The sequence below is a fragment of the Rhipicephalus sanguineus genome, chromosome 5 (genome assembly GCF_013339695.2).
Source record: "Rhipicephalus sanguineus isolate Rsan-2018 chromosome 5, BIME_Rsan_1.4, whole genome shotgun sequence".
NCBI lineage: Eukaryota > Metazoa > Arthropoda > Arachnida > Ixodida > Ixodidae > Rhipicephalus > Rhipicephalus sanguineus.
Genome location: NC_051180.1, coordinates 41,177,592 through 41,200,745, shown reverse-complemented (window position 1 = coordinate 41,200,745; position 23,154 = coordinate 41,177,592). Strand labels below are relative to the sequence as shown.

Here is a 23,154-nt window from a genome sequence, read left to right as displayed (position 1 = left end):
GAAAAAGAGATGAGGAAATGCGCAAAGATTATTATCCTTTCGTCATTTTAATGCGGCTTGAATCCGGATTATTCTCGCGAACGAGCTCCTGTCACGCTAACCGAACAATTAAAACCTGCCATTGACGAGCTTAATTATGCTGCTTCTGTCCTCGTGGACTCAACGAAAGCGTTTCGAGAACTTAATCGCCACGTCTTACTTGTATTATTTCAAAAGCCCTAATCATTAAGAATTAGTGGCCCATCTCTATAGCTACTACAGAATTACTTAAAAGACAGATCACACGTAGGAATATTCTCGGTATTTATTTTAAAATAACGTTCACGAATATTTGCGTTCCTCATGGTTCTATTCTGGGTTATCCACTGTCCTTAAAGTATGTTAATGATACTGTGACGATATGATTACGTTATGAAGACATCACTACGTTCATAAAGACTGACGAATATCTCACAACGCTTATACCTAAAGTTAATGATGGCATGCACGGCATGCTAGACTCGTGATATGCTAACAAGCTAGAGACGAACCAATCGAAAATTTGCTGTATTCAATTTCCACCAACGAACCTCTCCCTCGAACATTCTGGAAACATTCCCCTCGCTGCCGTGCATATTTCGCTCTTAATGAGACATTAATCGAAACAAAGCATCGTTAATAGTTACCATGCATTGCAAGAAGAGAAGAAAATAAAGAAGTAAACGTGACAAAGTTCATGAACCATTGTGATCCACATATTTTGATGGAGGCTCATATTTAAAGTTAATGCCAACTGTATTTAGTACATCTTTTATTAATTGTTTGAAAGTGGTTGAGAAAACGCAGCGAACATCACCAAAAGGACAACTTTGGTTTTTAGACACGAAGGAGTGCTTTTTTATTTTAAATTTTTTTATTAATGTACACAGAGGCACAATTTTTCTTTCGACATACGTGCGCAAAATTTTATTATGCATTAAGATGGGTGTGTATTTTCACACCAAAAGACTATCGTTATACTCTTACAGTAGAAACGTTCTTGAATGTCATTCTTTTCTCAACAGCAAACTATAGTAAAACAAGTGACAAGAAATCTAATAAAATAAATAGTTACAACGACCGAATCTGCCATACTTCCGTTCTCCGCAAGTTTTTATGTACGCATATACACACTCATGCAAAATGAGTTGGGTGGCATACTAACCTAGAGTTTGATCGCAACCGGGTGTACAGGAAAGGTTGCGAATGAACCAGAACTGTGCACGTATCTTGTAAATAAAGTCAGCTAATGTTTTATTAGTACACGGTCATCTGTTCTTCCTTTTTCTCTACAGACGTGGGTGTTTCCGTCTCTCCGTCACGTTTCCCTTTGGTGTTGCTAATTGTGCATCAACTCTTACAGTCTCGGAAGCCGTGGATCACGTTAAAGGCTACTTTGAGCTGCACATTTTTTTTTTACGCCGCTATAGTGTCGCTTCTTCTTCAGAGTTATGCTCGGATTAACCGCATTATAAGCTTACCTGTGAGTTCTTTGGAGCGTTTAATGAATAATGTTGGCTAGCTCGCCCAATACAGACACAAGAATATCCGTGCTATAAATTCCTCGAATTCGTAAATACAGCAGGTCACGTATCAGCGCGCTTCAGCTGAAGCGAGAAACGACGTATTCGCCTAATTACAAGTTGGGCGGCAATAAATGTTTCCCACGTCCGCTAATTTATTACACGTCCGTAGGCCGATTGGTTTTTAAAGCGCCGGGGCCTTTTGTACCGGGCGCTTATTGGCTGTAATAATCTGCGCGCTCGCACTTAGCCTCTGTTCCGGCTTAATCGCCTCATACCGCATAGGCGTCGGTGCTGCGCAGGTCAAAGCATGCACGAGACGTGACTTTGGCCTGGTAGAAGCTTCTTTCCCCGACCTGTTCCTCATTATGCACAACTCTGCAGACAAGTATCAACCACAGGTGCAGATTGGACAAGGAAAACTGTCTAATATATTTTGTGACGGTATATATTGTAACGCAGTTAAAACTCGGTCGAACGAAACCCGATTTTACGAGGTTCTCAATCTAACGAATAAATTTCGTAGGTTCACTGTTGATGTTTTTCCTGAAATAACTGAGTGAAAAAGCGGAGATTTCCTTCTAACTTTGACCGTGACGGGTTTGTTTCTTCGAGCGTGCGCTCTAACGCTGTCGCGTTAAAACATCTTTGTGCCATAATTACGGCCATAGCTTTGCTTTGACGAGGCTGCACGCCGCGGCAATGCAATATATATATATATATATATATATATATATATATATATATATATATATATATATATATATATATATATATATATATATATATATATATATATATAGTGTGTGTGCGTGTGTGTTAGTGCACTGTGATTGAGTTACAATGACCTCATAAACGAGTGCCACATGCCATATTCGCGATTACTAGGAGTTCCTTTACAAGAGCACGGTGAGCCTCTTGTTTGACCAGCAGTTACAGCTGCTTTTATTAGCGCATGTTTAAGCAGCGCAAAAATACGAAGGTGCAGAGCCAGGCACAACAAATATGATCGGCGCACACCTGGGTCCGTTTCAGTGCCTCGCATGAGCTACTAATCGGCTTATAGATAGAGCGCCAGCTAAGATAAATCGAGAACTTTAGGAGGTTAGGTTACGAACAAAGCTGGAGCTGGGCTGCGCACTTGCAAGCTTTGTTTATTTTGCCGGTGCGCAGCCTGCTTCTGCGAGGACCACTGGCGGAAGAGAAAGAAAACATACACCGATCTCAGAGGCTTACTTTTAAGACCCTCCGGGTGTTTGTACTTTCCAAATAACACATATAAGATCAGTTAACTTTTCTTATTGTTTTTTTCGGAAATCCGTTCCTCTTATCTTGTTAGCGAAATTACAATGTTTTTTTTTTTTGCTTTTATTTCCTGATCATACGAGTTTTCATGCTTTTTTGTGTACTTTCTTTACTAAGTATCCTCCGTTGCTCATAACGTGGTCGTAGCACTCTTTAAAGCGCCCCTCACCAGGCCACATAGCAAATTTTAGTTAGACATTGGAAGTTGTTGTGTGCCGAATGAAGAGCAGTATGCCGCAAGAATTTTTCAAATCGGTTCATTACGAGCTGAGAAAAACAATAATTTGTAGCGGCGCGAAACCATGATGCGAGGAGGCAAGTTTCAAACCCTTGCCACTCGCCCCGTGTAGCCTTAGCAAGCCAAATCCCTTCCCTGCCCTCTTTCCTTGACACATACGCATGAACACGTCATGCGTATGCATGGTCACGTGCGCGTGACGTGCCCGAGCCAGCCCGAGCACGCAAGCGGCGTTGCACGGCCGCTACCTTTATTTTTATGTAGCGGCCGTGGGCGTTTTGTCGGCGTTCTCTGTGGTGTACTGCCTGTTTCTGCGGAACGGACATGAAAGCTGAGACAATTCTACGGGCACGAGAGTGACGGTGTCATGAGCCAGTGCCGTATTAACGTTTACTTGGACGCGGTAGAATAAACGAGCATAATGAGTGCTCGAACGCGCCAGAACATTACTTTCGTTTCCAGGGCTGGCGTCTGCTCGATGGCGTCTGCTCGAACCGCGGGGACACGAACGCATGGGAAAGGGAGGCACATTAGCCCCGCATCTCGCTGCAATTCACGGAAAAAAAATGAAAAAGACGCACACATTACCTTTGCGTGTCTCATTATTTCTCTCAAGTTTTATTAATCTATTCAACCAACAAATTACACAAACTACACATGTCGTGTCAAATAATTATCGCAGCGTCACGTGCTACTGTTGGCGACGTCAGAGCACAGTCGTCTACGTAGAGGAGCGACGTCACAGCACTACCATCCACGTAGGGCCATTTTATCATGTACGTCATCCCCTCATTCTCTAAAGCGCGCGCTCTCGAGAGGAAGGGCAAGCAGCGTTCACCTTGAAATTTGACCCATTTCTGCGACGCGTAGCGTTGCAAATTTTGGCAGACGTGATCGTGAACGCCCAGTGTATGCATTGCGCTCATTAGCTCAAAATTGTCAAACCTGGTGAGGGGCCCTTTAATGTTTGCGAATTATGGCTACGGTACCTGCCTGTCTATTTCTGTTCTTCCAGTACAACAGTTTTCAAATTACGTATTATTTCTTTGTGTACTTCTTAGCACGCGTTAGATTTTTAGGGTTCCGGTTGCTGTGTGGTAAATTGCTGTCGAATTAGCTTTTCTTTTTTATTTTGGGACGAAGGAGGGAGATTAGTGAGAGCTGCAAGAGAGAAAGCCTCATTTAGAAGGTATAGCTCAAGAGAAGCTCCCTTAGTGCAGGATGCTTTGGACTGGCAAGTTATAATGCTTTTTGTTTTTTTGCGAGGCGGTGAAGAGGCAGGACCTCGACGTATACGTGCGAGGCCTAGGCCCAGCCAACAAAACTGCTGGTTTAAATAAAAGCTCATTCCTGCTCCTCCTACTTTCGTTCCTGCGTTTTCGTTTTATGCCTACTGACAGTCACTAAACCTTGTGGTTGTTCTGATTCAAGGCTTTGTGGCCTGTTACTTTATTCTATATTTCGTGACTGGTGCAGCATAGCCTTAGCTGCTTTTGCGCCATAAAAACCGAATTCACTCACTCTATATTCCACCTTTACCTCAATGGAGCCGAAAATGCTGTGCTGGACGCCCGTGTACTTACATTCAGGCGCAAGCTAAACAACCCCAGGTGGTCGAAATTCTCGGAGCCCTACACTACAGCTTGCCTCATAATCTTGTCGTGGTTTTGGCACGTAAAATCCCAGCAATCGTTAATTCATCTCCGCTTGATATATTCGACTTCAATTCCTTGCGCCGAGAGGTCACAGTGGTACGATAACTGTTGCATGACGGCCTAATTTTGACGTTGTTCTGACGATCGTATGACAAAGGCTGTGCTGTTTCATTATTTATACGCTCCTTTACTCAGCAGGTCCGATGACTGGCTTTATTTATAGCAGAGGCAACACTTTGTAGGTCTATGTAGAGTAAGCGGCTGACTATAGGACGCCTCATAGGTCGGTCTCTGTAATATACTTTCTTTTTGGCTCTACTATTGTATTAGGTCCGGTAGTTTTGCTGAGATCAACTTCTGCTTGAACCGGGAGCTTTAGGTACTGCAGCGAATAAAATGCCTCAAGTTCTCTTGCACAATAATTCATGTAATATATGTTTTTTCACTCAGTCTTGTGAAGATTGCAGGTGAATGAATGAATGAATGAATGAATGAATGAATGAATGAATGAATGAATGAATGAATGAATGAATGAATGAATGAATGAATGAATGAATGAATCCGAGCCTCACCAGTGTGTAACTGGAAGGCGCTTGCCTCCAGCGAGGAAGGGCAGCTGTCACATATAATGCGTGCATGTTTGAAGAAAAGAAACGATTATAGAAACAATGATATCTCGGACGAGCTGGTGGAGCTAAGGCAAAGTGCCTCGGTTTGAATGGTAAGAGTAGGCTTCGAGTTTAGCAATAAATAGGCTTGATATGATCGCCTTTAACATCGTCACGTCTTGGAATGACCTCTAATCAATGGGGCCGTAAGGGCTCAGACCACATATCGTCAGCACAATTAAATAGACACCGGCGCGTGAACTGGACCCTGTGGTTGGAAAACTATAGCAGGTTGGTACGGTTGCATAACCTGACAGCGCTAAAGAATACCAGACACAAAAAGAAGAACGGGGGACCCTATTTGTCTACTTCTTCCTAAGCCGACGGCGCTTGTTGGAGGAGGTGGTCTTAGCCTGTGGCAACATCTCTATGCCATAGTTGCTTGGACCGTGATGTAACACATCAGTGCAGCCATTAGATCTGAAAGCTGCAACATTCTTTAATGAAAGTAACGTTGCATAAGTGTGCTAACAGTCCTCCTTTTATAGTTTTATAGTAATTATTTTTCTGTTTTCACCAGACTTTTTAATGCTTCCGAAATGTACACGGCGTGCGTCAGAGTATCGGCCATCTTAACTCCTGGTATCGATACACCTCCACTCCCCCTTGTCCTTCGAGAGGGGCTACAGAGATGTCAGTTCGCGGCGGAAGAGCACTTGTAGCCATGGTGAAATGTTGCCGGCAATCAGAGGCACTTGGAGAACTATCAGACAAAAAAAAAAGAAAAAGACTTCCAATTTCTTTCGCGAGGACTGACGCTGCTACGAAACTAAAACATGAAAAAAGAAAAAAAAAACAAAAGCAAGGTGGATGGTCTGGCACATGCGCCGTCTTATCAAGCCATTCATTTAGAAAGAAAAGAAAAAAAAATGACAGAGGAGAAGATTGCAGAACAAGTTTTCAAATGCACCGTAGTTAGTTTTTTTCGTGCTGACAGACATCACCGGGAATCTCTCGAAAAATTTGTTGCCAATCCTAATAGTTATTTTCATGCAATTTCTTGTTTTTACAGTATCTCAGAAGACCGATACCCGTCAGACGGTCCTTTTGCGGCTTGTCCCGAAGTTTTTGTCTGCGGCGATTTGATGTGTGTGCGCGCAATCCTTTCGGTGAATTTCGCCCCGCTTTTGTTTTTCTTGCCTCTCTTGCAGCTTTGGCGGCCGATTAAGACAGCGCCTAATAAAACATGGGATTTAGATGAGCGCCTCTGCTGTTTGCTCGTGGTGCCTTCTTTATTTGTCTCGGCACGTAGGTGTCTCTAGTTGCGTTGCTTTTCTTTCTGACTGTCGAGTTGTATATTCTTTCTCGAACCTGCTATATATAAATATTTTTAAGACTTCGTCTTCGTACCTCTCACGGAAGAACATGTCTCATCAGACAAATGCCGAGTGCGAAAAGAAATCTTGTGTGCGAATTGCCGTCTGAGCGCTTGAGCTGACCTGATTCTGTCAGTCATTTCAATTTAAGAGCGCTCTTTCTCTTCACACTGCTTTCGTAGAGCAGGGCGTTTTTTTTTTATTAATTTACGACCGAAATAACTGAATAATTGGGATTGCTTTCAACGGGCACATTTTTTTCCCTCTGATACAACAAAGTGGGTAGATCTGCCTGAGATCATATTAACTTGCTAATATGTTACCGGTGCTGTTTACATCGACGAACTTTATACTGGCACGTGGGCTTAAATGGCCAGTTACCTGCTTTTATACCACTACTGTACAATTAGAGCATGCATAAAATCGCCTAATCTAAGTAGCATTTTTGTATATCGCCATACAGCTTTACATTATCTTTGCGTTTAGAATTGAGGGGCTTAACCTTTCGTTAAACGCTCCGGTAAAAAAAAAAAAAAAGTTGCGGCAGGTTTCTCTAGGGGAAAGTGTCGTCTGTGCGAAGCATTCGCTGCTCATGTATGCATGAGCAACATTAACCAAATTTCGTCAACACCGGTCAACATTAACAGGCAGCAATGGCCGTACTGGTATTATGTGTCGAGGCCCGAAGGTCCTCTCACTCCTCACTTAAAGTTCGTAACAACATCCTGACGAACATTTATTTCAAGATAATTGATCCTGTAATTTATATATTGTTTTAATTGTAGCTTTATGTGATAGTTCTGACGTTCTACGTTATTTCACTAATGCCTTCGGATCCGAATCTACAGCTCCATCTTCCGTCAGGAATATCCCGAGCTGAGGAGACGCTTATGTGCCGCTTGTGACTTGGTGTGGCCTTCACAAATGCATACCGATTTGGCTTCGGAACGGCCAACAACTCTACCTGCGATAACTGCAGCCACGAGGAAATGATCGCCCATCTTCTCCGTCAGTGTGCCCGTTTTACTGGGCCCAGAAAAGAACATTCAAATACATTAGAAAGACTTGGCAATCGCCTTGGGTTTCGGGACACTTGTCGAGACCGTCCTCAGCACACAAGGCTTTGAAAACGTTGTCGCACTTTTTGCGGACATCTCATCTTACACATCTTAACAAGCGCGAGGCAACAGTCGCACAAAAAAGAGACAAGCAGACGGGATTGGCGCTCCTGTTTACGTATATCTTATGTGATTGTGGCTTTGCGGTTGTTAAGATGTACAACGTCGGTTACAACCAACTCTATGCCGAATTTCAGCGTTGAATAGACTGGTCTTAGAGGCAGACTTGAAGTGGTGTCGTATTATCCTTTCCTTTTTTCTTTCGTTCTCCCCCCCCCCCTTTTTTTTGTAACATCTCTTTTTCATTCTCCTTTATTTTCCTTGCTCTCTTTCTCCAGCACTGGGTAGCCAGCCGGTCTTGGACTTGACAACCTACCTGTCTTTCCGTCTATTTCTTCCTTCTTTCCTTTCTTTTCATCTTCAGCCCTGAAAATATTGTTTTCTAGATAAACCCAATAACTGATTCCAAAAGCCTGGTTCACATCCCTCAGAGAACATCACGTTAAAGAAGCAGAAAGAGAGAGAAAGCGTTGTTTTGTTTGATGAAACCACAAGTACCTACGACATTTTCGCGCATCGCAGTAACTACTTTTCTCCAAAACAAACCGATTTCAGAATGTACGCCATCCAACGTAGATAGATTAGATTGAGCAATGCGCCAAAGGTGATCTTTTATGTACGCTCCCAGTTTCGCTTCCGTTACACCACGTTCCGTTCTTGTTGTTCGAGAAACACTCGCGTTTACTTATTCACAAACGCTCACGGCATCAAAGGAGCGGCGGCGCCTTTGTTGTTTAGTAAACGCAAATTTATTCTTTCTGTCTCGCGTGCCACTATGCCAGTCTCGTTTGAACTTTGTTATATGATAAAAAAGCTTTTGGTTCCAATTTTTCTTGCTTTCAGTTACCGCTGAAAATAAGTTCCACGAGAACAATAAGACCACTCGATAGGATGAGTATTTGAAGAGAGGAAAAAAGAGAGCAAACAAAGTTCTGAGGATGTGGGTCGGTCGAAGGTTCACGAAAAAATAAAGTGATTCATGCCTAACGTCACCGACAAAGCGGGCTTGCAACGATTTAAGAGGGCTGCGCTTTCCGTTATTCATGCATCGTTGGTTTTGTAAACAGTTTCTAATCGAAATAGCAGGTTGTTTCCTTTAGTTTCGCTCCTCGACCTGTTGTCTCCGAACGCGTTCACGTTTTATTAGGTAGGAAGAGTTTCGCTACACCGCGCTTGCCTTCAGCAAGTGCAAAGCAGGAGCGTTTGAAAGTCAAATTATGTAAATTTCAATCACGTGGGTGGCTTGCATTTGAACTCATCCTTTTGCTGCTTTATTTTTATTTAGCGTATTCAATTGTGACTAACCTACAAAAGGAATTCCAACATAAGACGCAGCAAGCGGTGTTTTTTTGGTGTTTTAACGGTCATGGCTTGAAATCATGACGCTCGTGCTTGCTAGCTAACGCGGTTTATTTATATTTACGCATTTTTCAGCGCAGATAATGCAAAAGTTAACTTGAGTTAACTTTTGTGGATATGCACTAGACGTATGTGGAAACGAGAATAGATGCCAGTTGATATCTAGCATATGTATAAGTTGTGTACACGCACTGTCGAATCACATTCTTCTCTGACGCAGTCCAGACGCTGATTTATGCGTACTTGTGCGATAAGCGGCAAGCTTTTTACATTTCACTGTATTTATTTAGTAATTAAGCTGTTACTGGTGCATACGTGCGTCTAGCTTACTCGTTGCCACCGTACGTCCTTGGGTGGCACTACGAAATTCGCGATGAAACTAACTGTAATAATACTATGATCCTAACTATATTTAGAACCTCGCAAATAGACTGCATTATGCGATTAACGCCTGAGGAATGCTGCTAAATATTTTTTTTTCTTTCAGATGTCCTTAATGAGAAGCTGAAGTGTCAGGAAAGAAATGCTCCAATTACGCAAAACATTGGCCTTTAATTGAACCAGTATTCGCCTTAATGACCTCACGTCTTGCAGCCTGAATTTTTGTCACGATGACCAGAATTTTTGAGAGGCGTTTAGAATGCTAGCGTTACCTTGAGTATTGGGTGTACCAATTAGGAATAGAAAGCTCTTTATATGAGATTTTCAGTTTGAAGTAACGTAAACATTAGATGTTTATTGTACGAAGCTGATACGTAAAAAGGTTGACGTAGTCGAGTATTACGTTGCTTTGAATGTATAAACTCATCTATAACAAAAATAAACATAAAAAAGGCAAGTAAAAGACACCAAACGTTGAAACACATTTAAATACGAAATTGTTTCAGCAAGTATATTTCATATTTCGTGTTTCTGCATCTGTTTGAATTGTTCTTTGCTACGTTTCTTCCCTTGCTAACTACTAGGTAATTTTGTCGTGCTTTAATCTACCTTTAATTTAGTGAGCCCAGTTTTTCTTTTTTTTATGCACAGATTTTGTTACTTTCTAACCGCACAACGCTTCTGTTTGTGCTTATATCGTAGAGTATATTTTATATCATAGTTAGGATCCTACCCTAGCTTGTAAAGCTCATAACGTTTTAAATGATTGTCTTCATGGGGAAAAAAGATCTGGGGCTTTACCTGCTGAAGCTGCGACATAATTTTCGGGCACGTGGTAGTAATTGCAGTCATTTTTAAGACTGATTAAGTGAGCAAACTCTTACGTCGCTGTCAAAGTTGAAGATTTGCGTTGAGTTTTCTAATGCGTTGTTTAAAACGTGCGCAGTTTGCATATTCCGAGTGATTGGCGTCAAGGTTAGTGGTGGTTATGTTTTTATGATCTGCTGGTTGACACAGTGTGGTAATAAGCCGTCATTTGCGTCGACATGCGGAGGATACTGCGCTGCTCAAAGGTATTAGCATAGCGCCTCTTCACGTCATGCCTCCTCCAATGTGGGTTATGCGTGCCTGTCTGTGAGTAGGAGAATGTAATTTTCGTTTATCGAGCTGTTTCAAAAGGGGGAGGGGGGCATCTTCTAGTAATAAGCTTCCCTCATATGCGCTGTATGCGGCGATGCCGGAAAAACGTGTAATGAGGAAGTTGAATAGTATACCCAGCTTTATCTTTAGTCACATTATTATTATTATTATTATTATATTATTATTATTATTATTATTCTTATTATTATTATTATTATTATTATTATTATTATTATTATTATTATTATTATTATTATTATTATTATTATTATTATTATTATTATTATTATTATTATTTAACCCCGTCTCGTTAGCTAGTGTATGACTAAAGCGAGAAAGGTTACCTTGAAAACAGCAACCACAGTATCATGTCTGTTTTCATTTTTTCTTGATTTAGGTGCACGTTAAAGAACCCCAGGTGGTCGAAATTACCAGAGCCCTCCACTAAGGCGTCTCTCATAATCATATCGTGCTTTTGGGACGTTAAACCCCAGATATTGTATTATTATTATAATATATATTTTCATTTTTTCTTCTTCTTTTTCTTACACGATATAAGCAGATGATGGTTCGCACAAAAGGCGCCGGCTACCCCGTAGCTCTTGAAGGAGTCAAGTATGCAACATACAGGGTTTAAAATTATTCAGGACAATGCATCCGTTTGAAATTATGCTTCATTTTTTTATTTATCTTTGCCGTTAACTGTGACCTCACGTCATCCGCCACTTGTGAATTTCTTTATACAACAATCACCATTTCTGGCGAATAATTATCATTCCCGCCCTAGCCCATATATTGGTGAAATGCACGCAATAACAAAAATCTCGTGTTTCTTACGTCACCGAATAACGTGCTACGTTTGTTTACAGTTTAGAGCAGTTGACAGGCTTGTTCCTTTTCTAAAAGGCTTGCGCCGAACAAGCAGCACAGTCACAGCGAAAGCTGGAAGAGCGGCCTTTCTAGAGCTTGTTGCAAGGTCCCCTGTGGCAACTGATACCATGCAGTACACTTGCGAGGTACCCACCACGCCGTAAATCAAACTTTTTGTGAAGTAGGGAAGCATCCACCATGCCATTTTTCGTCATTCTTCGGAGAAGCGTGGTACCCGCTACACATCTGTGAGGTATTATGTGGACTTTGTTGATTATGTGGCTGATGACGATGAAGAATTATGGTTGAGCCCTTTGTAATGGGTTGGAAGTATTCAACGACCGACTCGATGCGCAATTCGCATTGTGTGACGCCTGGTTGTTATTTTACTCTTCTACCATGCTATATTGCATATGTCACACACGATTCCTTGCCTGACATGACGCCTGTGCAGGGTATTTTTTGCGAAGGAGTTTCAGGCCCCAGCGTGGCTCTCTTGAGGCAACAAGTACACATGCGAAGTGCCCACTACGCCATAAATCATAGTTATTTTTATGAAGTAGTGTAGCACCCACTGTGCCATTATTCGTCATTCTGCGGTGAAGCGTGGTACCCGCTACACATCTGTAAGGCATGCATCTGTAGGGCTGGAGGCATTCAACGACCGACTCGTTACGAAATTCACATTTTGTGACGAATGGTTGTTATTTTACTCTTCTACGATGCTATATTACGTATGTTAGCACGATTCCTTGCCCCATTAAAAATGGGTCAGTCATAATTCTTTATCGTCGTCAGCTACAGCATCAGCAAACTGCACATTATGCTTTACAGACATGTAGTGGATGCCTCGCTTCTCCGCAGAACGACAAATAATGACACAGTGAGTGCTTCCCTTCGCAAAAGTTATGATTTATGGCGTAGTGGGTACCTCGCAAGTGTACTTGTACTAATTGCCCAAGAGAGTTTACAACGGGATCTGGAAAGGCCGCTCTTTCAGCTCTCGCTGTGACTGTGCTGCTTGGTCGACGCAGGCCTGGCGTTTTTCCCAGATAGTCCCACAGCCTGAACTAATCAGCTATGCTCGCTCTCTTTTCTCACCTCGCTATCTTTCTTGCATAAAATTGATAGTGCGTTAATTTGATGAGCTATATGCGTAAAGTTCGCGTTGTTTCAACGAACTGTATTGTTCTTCGTGAGATAAAATCTGTCCGCTTGTGCAAGTGCGCAGCGACAAACAGTGTACAGTGTATGATTACTTGATATTTATATAAACCTAAATCGTTTGTAATCATATGTATTTACTTTCTCACGCGTTCGTTCATGAACACAAGGCGAACGAGGGATTTATGCGCAGCCGGCTAAGCCTCACGGGGTCCTACGCGAAATCCGAGCCAAGAGCAAAAAGAAAAAAAGAAAAAAAGAGCCACTTCCGCATACTAGACACGGAGGCTCTGATTCCTACCGCACCTGGAATTTACGACGGTGGGCTGCGAAACATGTTTCGGAAGACTAATTTGAATGCAAATTGTAAGAATACACGAAAAGTGAGATACGCTTTTAATGTTGCAGCGATTTCTTTTACTCGGCACGGTTATCGCTTGTGCGTACGTGACCGGTTCCCGGCCATCGTGCATTGATACCCCCCCCCCCTCCCCCCACTTTACCGAGAAAAGAGAGACGAACATTCGATTATTCCTTTGCCGCAAGAAAAAGCATGGAAGCGAAGCCCCGAATGGGAAATTAGGGATTAGGGATCTCAGAACTTTAGCTTGCAAGCGAGTATAACATAGCGAGGCGTAGTTGAAGTGCGGTAAGCATCAAGAGACGCCATTTGAATCACTGGCTAAGATAACAGCATTGTTTTTTTTACGTTCAGTTGTTTGTATTGACTACACAGTACTCTAAAGTTTGAAGTGACTGGGAATGGAACGTCGCAGTTGTGAACGGGTTAGACTAAGTCCAATAAAAAGAGATGTAAATACGTGGGGGACTGTGTTTCTACTCTAGGTTTCTACTTCGACCGGCTCGTTTCGCGCTTTTAAACGCGCGAAATTTCGAAACGTGAAGGGTCCTACGTTTTCGTCTCTTTGCAAAGCTTGAAAGAGAAAACTTCGGTTTTCGTTGGTTCAGATTGCAGAACAAAGGCACTATTAACCACTTCAAGAAGGAATACGGGAGTTGGCGAACAGCGTAATTTCAGAAGAGCCGATACTGAGAAAAGGAACTGCTTCGTGCACGCAAAAAAAAAAAAAAAAGGCTGGGTGTTCTGGCTAAGTAACGTCTTGTCTATAAAAAAATGACAAACCTTGCCTACAGACGTGCGCAATTGTTCGAAAGCGCGGGAAGTATTGATTAGCCAGATCTTACGTTGAAGAAGGAGAAAGTGTAGGCTTCAGATTCTTGCTAATTAAGGAACGTGTAATCGCATTACGACATGAGTGAAAGACCTATGGTAAGAACGCCGCTGCGCAATGCAAATTAGCCTTTGAATATTGAACGATAATTACAATAGCAGTTCTCGAGCCGTATTCTCTTGTTTATTTCACCGCCAGTATTCCTGTTAAATCGAAGATGTCTTCTTCAGACTCGACTGTCGTGATAGCTTTCATGGAGTACGAAAAAGACTACGAGAAACCACTTGAGTCTGCAGAGATACCAGCAGTTCTAGAGACATTGCGTCGCCAATCCGTACTTGAAAGATGTGTTAAAAATTGGGGGGACGCTTAAGCTTCGCCTTTAAGAGTTGAACGCGATAGGGATATCCTGCCCCTAGTGCGCACTTCGAACACTACGAGTGTTTAACAGAATGCGTGCACTAAGGTGTGTGCCTTATGTAATGGGTAGCATGCTTTAAACCAGGGGCAATTATGCGCGAGAAACTTTTTCGAAGTTGCGATGCACCCACTACGTGGTCTTAAAGGAATACGCGCAGTAATGTGCCTTCTGTAATGGGTGGCTGTCTTTAAACCACAATGTCGTTATGATAATGACATGGTGTGACGCCCGATGGCAATGTACGCTTGTACCACGCAATATTACTGCGATATTGCATCTCGTACTGTGACACCTGTATACAGGACGCGTATTTTTGGGAAGCATGAAAGTTACTTTCAATGCAGCTCCAAGCAGAGGCGTGGCTGTGTGGTAGAACACCTGCTTGCCACGCAGACGGCCTGGGTTCGATTCTCACTCGGACCCAATATTTTTATTATTTATTTTATTTGCAGCTTTTTCGATTTTTCGGTCACGGACAAGATGATGATTTTTCGCTCACAACCAACGGTGCCGACGCCGACGGCGGAATTTCTGCGATACGAGCTCTTTAACGCTATCGCGTTAATACCTTAGCCAACATCCCTGCAGAGACGCCACAGCGACGTTACTCCTCCACAAAAAAGGTAAAAAGAAATGTGATCGAGATAAGGTTTAAACGTATTGATGGAATAACTGCACTGTTGTTCACAGTATGTTTAGAAAAATTTTCAAAATGACTCAGTCATGGAGGAAATAGCGCTAAAGAATAAGAAAAGATGTAGCAGAAACGTGCAGTTTGCAGTTGTCATTTTGCTTTCCAGCAGTTACGGCGACGAAATGCAATATAATTATTGAACACCTAAACCGATGAAAGTGTTAAAATGTGGTTGAAAATAAACGCGCAGCGAACAGAGTTCAATATCCTCCTCGTGCACCTTTTCTTCAATATCCAGGCGCATAGGCGTGCGCAGGGTTCCCATTAAGAGGGGGAGGGGAGGGTCGAAGGCTCGTCGCAGCGTCTCCCCCTTCCCAATTATGTCAATGTATGGCGCTGACATTGCGACCCCCCCCCCCCCCCCCAAAAGTCGTAGTGCCCCTCCCCTCCCTATTACCGTATTACTCGAATCTAGGCTGGCCCCGACTCTAAGCCGACCCCCGAAATTCGCAATGCCAGAAAAAAGAAAAAAACTTAATCATTGTACTGGAATCTAAGCCGATCCCCCCCCCCCCTTTCGCACATCGTTTTTTCGAAAAAAAAAAAACATCGGCTTAGATTCGAATAAATACGGTATGTCAATGTGTGGGGCTGACTTTGCCCCCCCCCCCCCTTTAGGTGAATTGGAAGCGCCCCCCCCCCCGTGCGCACCCCTATGTCCAGGCGGAAGAACAAGAGTCCACGATTAGAAACCATCCCCTGTGATCTGTGCGAGAGTGTGTATATTTAGGCATTTGCATACAGGGAAGCCTATTCACGGTAAGGAATCTTACCTAAAAATAAGCACGGTATGGCGCGCGCACGGCAGGCATTCTCTATAACCGTAATAGGCAGTTTGCCGCTATCCCTAAAACAAAAAGTGCCCCGCCACGGTGGTCCAGTGGTTATGGCGCTCGACTGCTGACCCGAAGGTCGCGGGATCGAATCCCGGCCGCGGCGGCTGCATTTTCGATGGAGGCGAAAATGTTTGAGGCCCGTGTACTTAGATTTAGGTGCACGTTGAAGAACACCAGGTGGTCGAAATTTCCGGAGCCCTCCACTACGGCGTCTCTCATAATCATATCGTGGTTTTGGGACGTTAAACCCCAGATATTATTAAAGCGAAAAGTGCGCAATCGTTGCAACTGCCAGTATCACGATATAAGGCTGATAATGAAAGGATAGTACAGATTCAGTGTTAAGCGCATGACTTGTATGACCGGACCGGACGGGACAGGAAGGAACACACACACAAAAGCGATAAGTGTTCCATACTGTGCCGTCTCGTCATATAAGTTCTGTGCTTAACTCTTAATACGTCGCCCCAACGACGCCAGAAATGTACCCTTGATAACACAGAAACTCGGGAAAACGTCAAGGACCACGCAGCGTGCGATGGAACGGAAAATGATAAGCGTAACATTAAAAGAAGTGAAGACCGCAGATTAGATAAGATAAGAAAGAGGTGTAGCTGATATTTGCCTGACTGTGTGTTTTAGGTAACGCTTAAAAAATTATTTTCCGAATGTTTTTATTTGAGAAGTAAATGCGGGAATTAACTACGAACGTTGGCTTGCACAGATGTATTTAAAGACCAAGAAACGAGATATGGTTGCGCGGTTTGTCTGTGACATCGATTTAGATTTGTTGACGTTAAAACACTGAGAATATCAAAAATTACCATGCCGAAACGTATCATCTAGTATTCGTCTAACGCTGTTCACGCGATGCCGATATTCTAAGCACATGTATTTTTATTATCGGTGCAGAAATCCACGTATCAACGCAGATCCAACTACTCATCTCGATTCAATTCTGTTTCGCGACACCGTTTGTTCACTGTAACGCTTTTTTGTTCTGCGCTGTCCAACACAACGAAATAAAGTATCCGAAGTACTCTATACTTAACTATCTCCACTGCAACGCATTTAAGACAGAATGCAACAGCGGGAATAATGTAATGCTTTACTGAAACAACTTTGAAACAACGATTGGTGCTCACCGATCCATCTTAACGCGCAATCGTTTGCTACAATAGGTTGTTTCCCACGCAAAAGACTCAATATGATCCTTCGCACATTTTCTTGAGTGTGTCGGCAAGAAAAAAAAGAACAACAACAAAAAGCAGCTTCAGCACGCATGTTGCAGTCTGGATGGAACGAAATGTAATTAAACTTTTAGTTGAATGCTGCATAACCAAATGTGACGCGTACAAATGTGCTTGTTTTTACTCTGCGCAAACTTTAATCTCTCTGTGGTTTACCTTTGTGGTTTTGCAGTAAAGCCTCCGCGATCTGTGCCGCAGTACAAGCACCACCAAATCAGGTGGATGCACAGTATAAGACGCTGACGCAGCGCTGACGCAGCAAGGACGATGGCGACAGATAATGTCTGCCGAGTCAGTGGTACTAATGCGAGCAGTAAGCACATATTAACTGGAAGCGTATACGTAGACACGTTCAAGAACTCCACAAGCTTTGCGAGCAAAACGAAACCACACAAACACAATCTTCAGGTATTGTTGGTAATGAGAACACACCAATTGTTCCAAGATGCGCGAGGCGCGCATACGAAGAAATTATGATAATAAGGAAGTACCTAAAATAGGATCACTTGCATTTGCTCTAATAAGCATTCCTACCTCTGTGTGGTCTTACTTGGGTAACATTGCTACATTGAGTGGTTTGCTTAAATGGTACACTCTACTTGAACATTCCTACGTTCTAAAATGTCACTGCCGCTGTCGTGATCGAAGGCTTTCGCATATTATGATTTTATTATATGATCACAAACTCTGTATCTGAGCGCAAAACTCGCCATATAACCCACATTTAAATTGCACAAATGAGCCTGCTGTTCCAAGTTTGCCAATCTGGCTTAGTCGCTGTGACGTTTTAGTTGAATTTCGGCTGCATTTTTAATTTCTTGACGTGGTGGCTACTTTTTGACTGAAACGGGTTCTAATAATCTTCGTGTGTCATGCATGCTGCCTGGCTATCTGTTCGGTATGACGGCCTACCTATGCTGATTCAATACGATACATTGTGGCGAGTGCAAAGTTAACTATTTACTTGCAAGAATCACGTGACTAATCCTAATGGTATACTCCTGCGCTATGTAAGATGACCCTGTGATCAGAAGCTCTTTGATAAAACAGAGGATGGATACGAGTTTGTGAAAGGAATAATCTGTTCTCGCTTTAACGCGTAGGTTTTTTTTCCCGTCGTGTTTGTTCTGGCACACACGCTAGCATGTGTGCTGGGGGCCGGAGTGCCGCTCAAAGCCGTGGACCTGTGTACTGCCGGCAACTTTCTCGCCATAGCAAACCAATGCTCTTCCATGCGAACGAAGACTCGATAAAGTGGAGTCTTAATTACTGCCTTTTTAGAAGACCCGAAGTTGACCCCATTTTCCGTCTTTGGAAAATACGTCAGTAAAATCATTCTTTCTGCCCCAAATTTCGCGCGCTGTATGGGCCGTGGGAATCCCGCCTGTGTACCCGGCTGCTGAGAATGTTTATCTTCGGCTTATTTCGGCTTATCAAAGAACACCGCGCAGGTCGATATAACGATGCACGTGGCTTGTGATCCCCAAAGTGGGGCACGTTTCTTCGGTGAGCGCAGTCCAGCGAACTAGATAACAGTGTGTTCTTCGCAAACATGACGGCAGAGGCAGGCATCACTGGATGATTGATAGACTGGAGCCCGATGATCTTCTGGAGTTTAAGCTTCCTGTATGGTAACCGCTAATGGCAAAATGCGGCAGTTGCAAGGTGGACATCGTGTTATCGCTAGAGCAGGGTTGATAACCCAATAATGCTTCGTTGCTGTCATTGACAAAAGTGTAGCGGATGTCCCGTTAGATGCTTTTATGACACTTCCGCACCTAGTCTTATGGTTATTGTGCTCGAATGCTGACCTGAAGGTCATGGGATTGAATCCCAGCCGCGCCGGCTGCATTTTGATGGAGGCGAAATGCTTTAGGTGCATGTTAGAGAACCCCAGGGGGTCGAAATTTCCAGAGCCCTCCACTAAGGCGTCCCTGATAATCATATCGGGGCTTTGGGACGTAAAATCCCAACAATTACAAGTTATTATTAAATATTCCTCGAGTCCGCCTCGGTGGATCAGTGGTTACGGTGCTCGGGTGCTGACCAGAAGGCCACAGTTTCGATCCCAGCCGCGGCGGTGGCATTTCAGTGGAGGCAAAATGGTAGAGGCCCGTGTACTGTGCGATGTCAGTGAACGTTACAGAACACCAGATGATCGAAATTTCCGAAGCCCTCTACTACGGCGTCCCTCATAATCATATCGTGGTTGTGGGACGTAAAACCCCAGACATTATTATTATAAATATTCCTCGAAGCGTACACAATCATGAAGCTTCATTAATGCCACGTAGTATAGTTAACGTAACGTAACGAATGAAGCACGTATATTCGTTAAGCTGTACTTTCGCGATTTCATATTTCGGTCCTTGGAATCTGACGTGATTACGAAAGAAAGGCCATCCATTCTGACGTTATGCGTTTGCGTGTAGTGCTATGCAGATGAGGCAAGGTATGTGTGACGACATTCGATACTAACGTAGTCTGCATGCTCGACGCTACAAAGATGTTCAAACCACGTGGATATTTTGAATACTGTCTGTGCCAGTTGTTAAGCGCCCTGGAAGGAAAATATTACGAAGTGACGGTGGCGTTTTGCTCGGACTTATAGCGCGCCCGAACGCAAAAATGGAAAAAGTCTGTAAAAGTGAATTGAAAGTAATTGTTTAGATGTCATACAGTTTTTAGTGTTTCTCAGTAATGTAACACAGGCAATCAAAGCTGTAATGTTTGTTCCTTGTGTTTCAGTTCCCACCATAATCTGTAAAAGGAGATTCACCGCACTGCTAAATCGATTAACTTTCCACATGTAAAAGTCATAGCAAGCTGGTTATTACTGCATGCGTAAGAAGTCTGAATTGCGAATACCATTTTATGCTATCGTTACGAAAGTCATGAGGTAGCTAAAGTGATGTATAGTTTGTCGTAAGTTATGCGGCTGGGTAGGATAATGCAACCGCAACCATTTTTCCATCCACCATTCGTTGACACGCACGCACACCCCTGCAATAAAAACACCAGTAAATAAAGAAAAGGCAATGCGTTAAGGGCTGTTTATGTATGCTCTAGAATCTGTTACAATATTTATTTCTGCCTTTTCATTATTCTTTGTTACGTTTTCGTTGATGGTATGGCGAAGAAACTTCGGTCTCCTTGACTAGTTAACAGAAAATAAACTTCCGATGTCTTGGAGCTTACCGCAGACGTGACGCAGGACAAACTTTATTAAGGACAGAACGCTAACTGAAAACGAACGAATATCAGAGGATATTCAAAGTGAATATTTATGCTGAGACTCCTTAAACCCTCGATTAAAGCTTCATGCGGGCAGTGTTTTCCTCGTTCACTTAAAGCCTTCTGGAAAGCAGCTGTCAAGTCCGCTTTGTTGCATCATTTGTCATTGTGGGGCAAAGCACGCTTTACGGGAGAAAAAAGAATATTGAAGCAAGGAAGCTTATATTTCTCGAGTGAATCTCGGGTTTACAGCAAGATTTTATGTCATGTTTTAAAAATTCCGTACATGTACGTTCTGTACAGGTGAATCTTAGTGCAGGAAAACTACGACACCGTAGCTAGACTAGTCCATGCACGTGGCATGTTCCTTTCTGGCGCACGAGAACCTTATAAGGGGATTGTCGCTTCCTTGAGGCCTCGCCTAATTTATTCACTGCGCAGCTTTTATCATACACGCCGCAACGTTTCTGGAGACTTGTTTAAGCAACGTTCGTGTTTTTTTAACAAATGCTTATTTACCATTTTGTTGGAGGAAGAGAGAAAAAAAAAAAACGCACTCACGTACGACATTCGCGGCCACTTGCTTAACGCTGCTGGAAGCTAAGTATTTTTTTTTAGCAACCTGTCATCGCACTTTATAAATCCTGTTGTGCGATGTCGCTGCTCTTAAAAGCTCTGTGACGGTGAATATGCGAGTTCATTGAATTTCAGTACCACTTTTCATTTTTTCGGATAAAATAGGCATTAAAATTCGTACTGCAGCTTTTGCTCGCAAAGTGCATGCTTGCGTTTCGTAGCACGACGTATTTGCCTAAAAGGTTGCATAGCGTCGTTGCTAGTAATGGTAGCATAACATCGAGCTGCGAAAGCTTCGTACGTTGTGCTTGTCAGATGACTGACGTAAATGGGGTCGTCGACAGCTTTTTATTTTTAATACCTAAATAGAGGAAGTAGTGGCGTAAACCTTTTGAGGCGTAGGCGTATGTTTATCAAGGCGTATTACTCGTGACAAGGCCTTTGAGAAAAAGTTGATTAAAAGAACAAAGTTTTATAAGAGAGAATTGCTGTCGGAGCTTGGCTTACCGGATGCTGCGAGCAGTAGCGTTACACCCAACACCAGTACGAATTGGGAGTAGCCGAGGGTGACGCTCCTCGCTCTCAGCATGGCTGGTTCTGACGTGATCTCCGGATGTCCCAGCGGTGGCTTGAGTTGACGATTCCTGCACCGCGTGTGCCCGATAGCCGTGGCCTGTTGCGCCCAGAGACTCCTCCTTTTCGCGTTGCGAGAGCTCACCGCCAATGCACGAAGCCTTAACCGCGTAACCTCCCCAAAGAAAAGCGGCCTGCTAGTCGCTTTTCTTCGAAAAGTTGCGAGATTGGAAAAGAGAGCGAGCAGCGAGAGCGCACGACTGCGACTGTGTGTGTCGGATAATTATTCTGTTCTCGAAGCTTTCCGCTTGCTCGGCCTAGCTGCCGAAGACGATGAACCACGGCTTCAGTTGAGTGCCGCGCTAACTGCCTGGAGTGTTTTCGGCGCTCCCTTCTGCTCTGTGGCCCGGCCCAGGGACTCTCGACTCGAGCGAACAGCGCCGACAGTGAGGAGAAAAAAAGTTCCGCGACGCGTACTTCACTTGTTCCGCGCACTAGTGCGTCGAGGGGAGGCGTGCACGGGCGCGCGCACTCGCTTTCGACGTTCGGGTCCTTTCGTGAAGGGGTGTCCCGTCGAAACCTGTGGCTCGAAGTCAACTCCGTGGTCACCCTCGCGCCTTTCGCTCAGTTGGTTTTATGGATGCTCCCGCTCGCCTGTTACCTTCTTCATTGCCTCAAGCCGCCCTCGCCCCCTCCCCGTTTCCCTATTTCCTTCCCTTCCCCGGACGGTCGGGTCGAGAGCCCTGGCAGAAGCGAGGAGGAGGGCGCGCCATGCTCCGAACGCTATTGGCCGCGCCGTGTGTGACGTAACGGTCACGTGGTGCTGCCGCTGTATGGTCCGCGTGGAGCGGTGCGTGGGAGAGGATCGCTGACGGCAGCGCGGGAAAATAGGGAACGATGGAAGGGATGCGGCTGGACAGGTGGCGAGCGAAGTGCAGGGGAGAGGGAGAGAAGTGGAGGGAGACGAGCGGCGCGCGGGACATTCTCGGTCCGCCATGCGGGGACGTGCGCGCAGGTCAGAATACAGTGGGATCTTTGTGACTCGTTTGATTAAATTTTCTCTTCCCGACTCCTTTTGTTGTGCCCTGGCGGCTCCCTTTTGCAGATGCCAGTGATTACCTGCCTACGAAAGTGCCGCCCAAAGGCTCTGTATCTGCGGGTATGCTCGAGGGTAATCGGTAGAGACAATAGGAATAATAGACACGCGACGTGAATCTCTGACCGCCAGCTTTTAGTCGACAATTCTTTTCTTGCTTGGAGTCACTTCTTTCTTAGTGACTTACCATTTCAAATGGTTCGAAGACAATTGTAGAAAGAAAATTGGTGGCCCTGTTACGCTGCTACTTATATCTTATATTCACTGTGTTTGAGGGCATGTTGACGTGGTAGTACGGAATTGTCATTTCTTTGGTAACTTTGCATAAAAGCGCTGCAAATACAGCATGAAAAAAAAAAAAAGAAACTGAGATTGTTTTCGTTGTTGTTGTGGTCGGTACTGAGTGTAGCTCTTTTCTGCACGGCATACGACTACGCGCTGATATTGCTGTTCACACACGAACAAG

General features: G+C 43.8%; 1 protein-coding gene across 2 annotated transcripts in view; it reads right to left on the bottom strand.

Moving 5' to 3' along the window:
* Nucleotides 1–22,224, bottom strand: part of LOC119393536 (uncharacterized) — a 144,897-nt gene extending 122,673 nt beyond the window's left edge. For both annotated transcript variants that reach the window (XM_037660603.1, XM_037660605.1), the window contains exon 1: nt 21,527–22,224. In XM_037660603.1, coding sequence (XP_037516531.1) covers nt 21,527–21,608 — 82 coding nt within the window. In that variant the 5' untranslated portion in view covers nt 21,609–22,224. The remainder of the gene's footprint in view (nt 1–21,526) is intronic.
* Nucleotides 22,225–23,154: the final 930 nt, after the last annotated feature.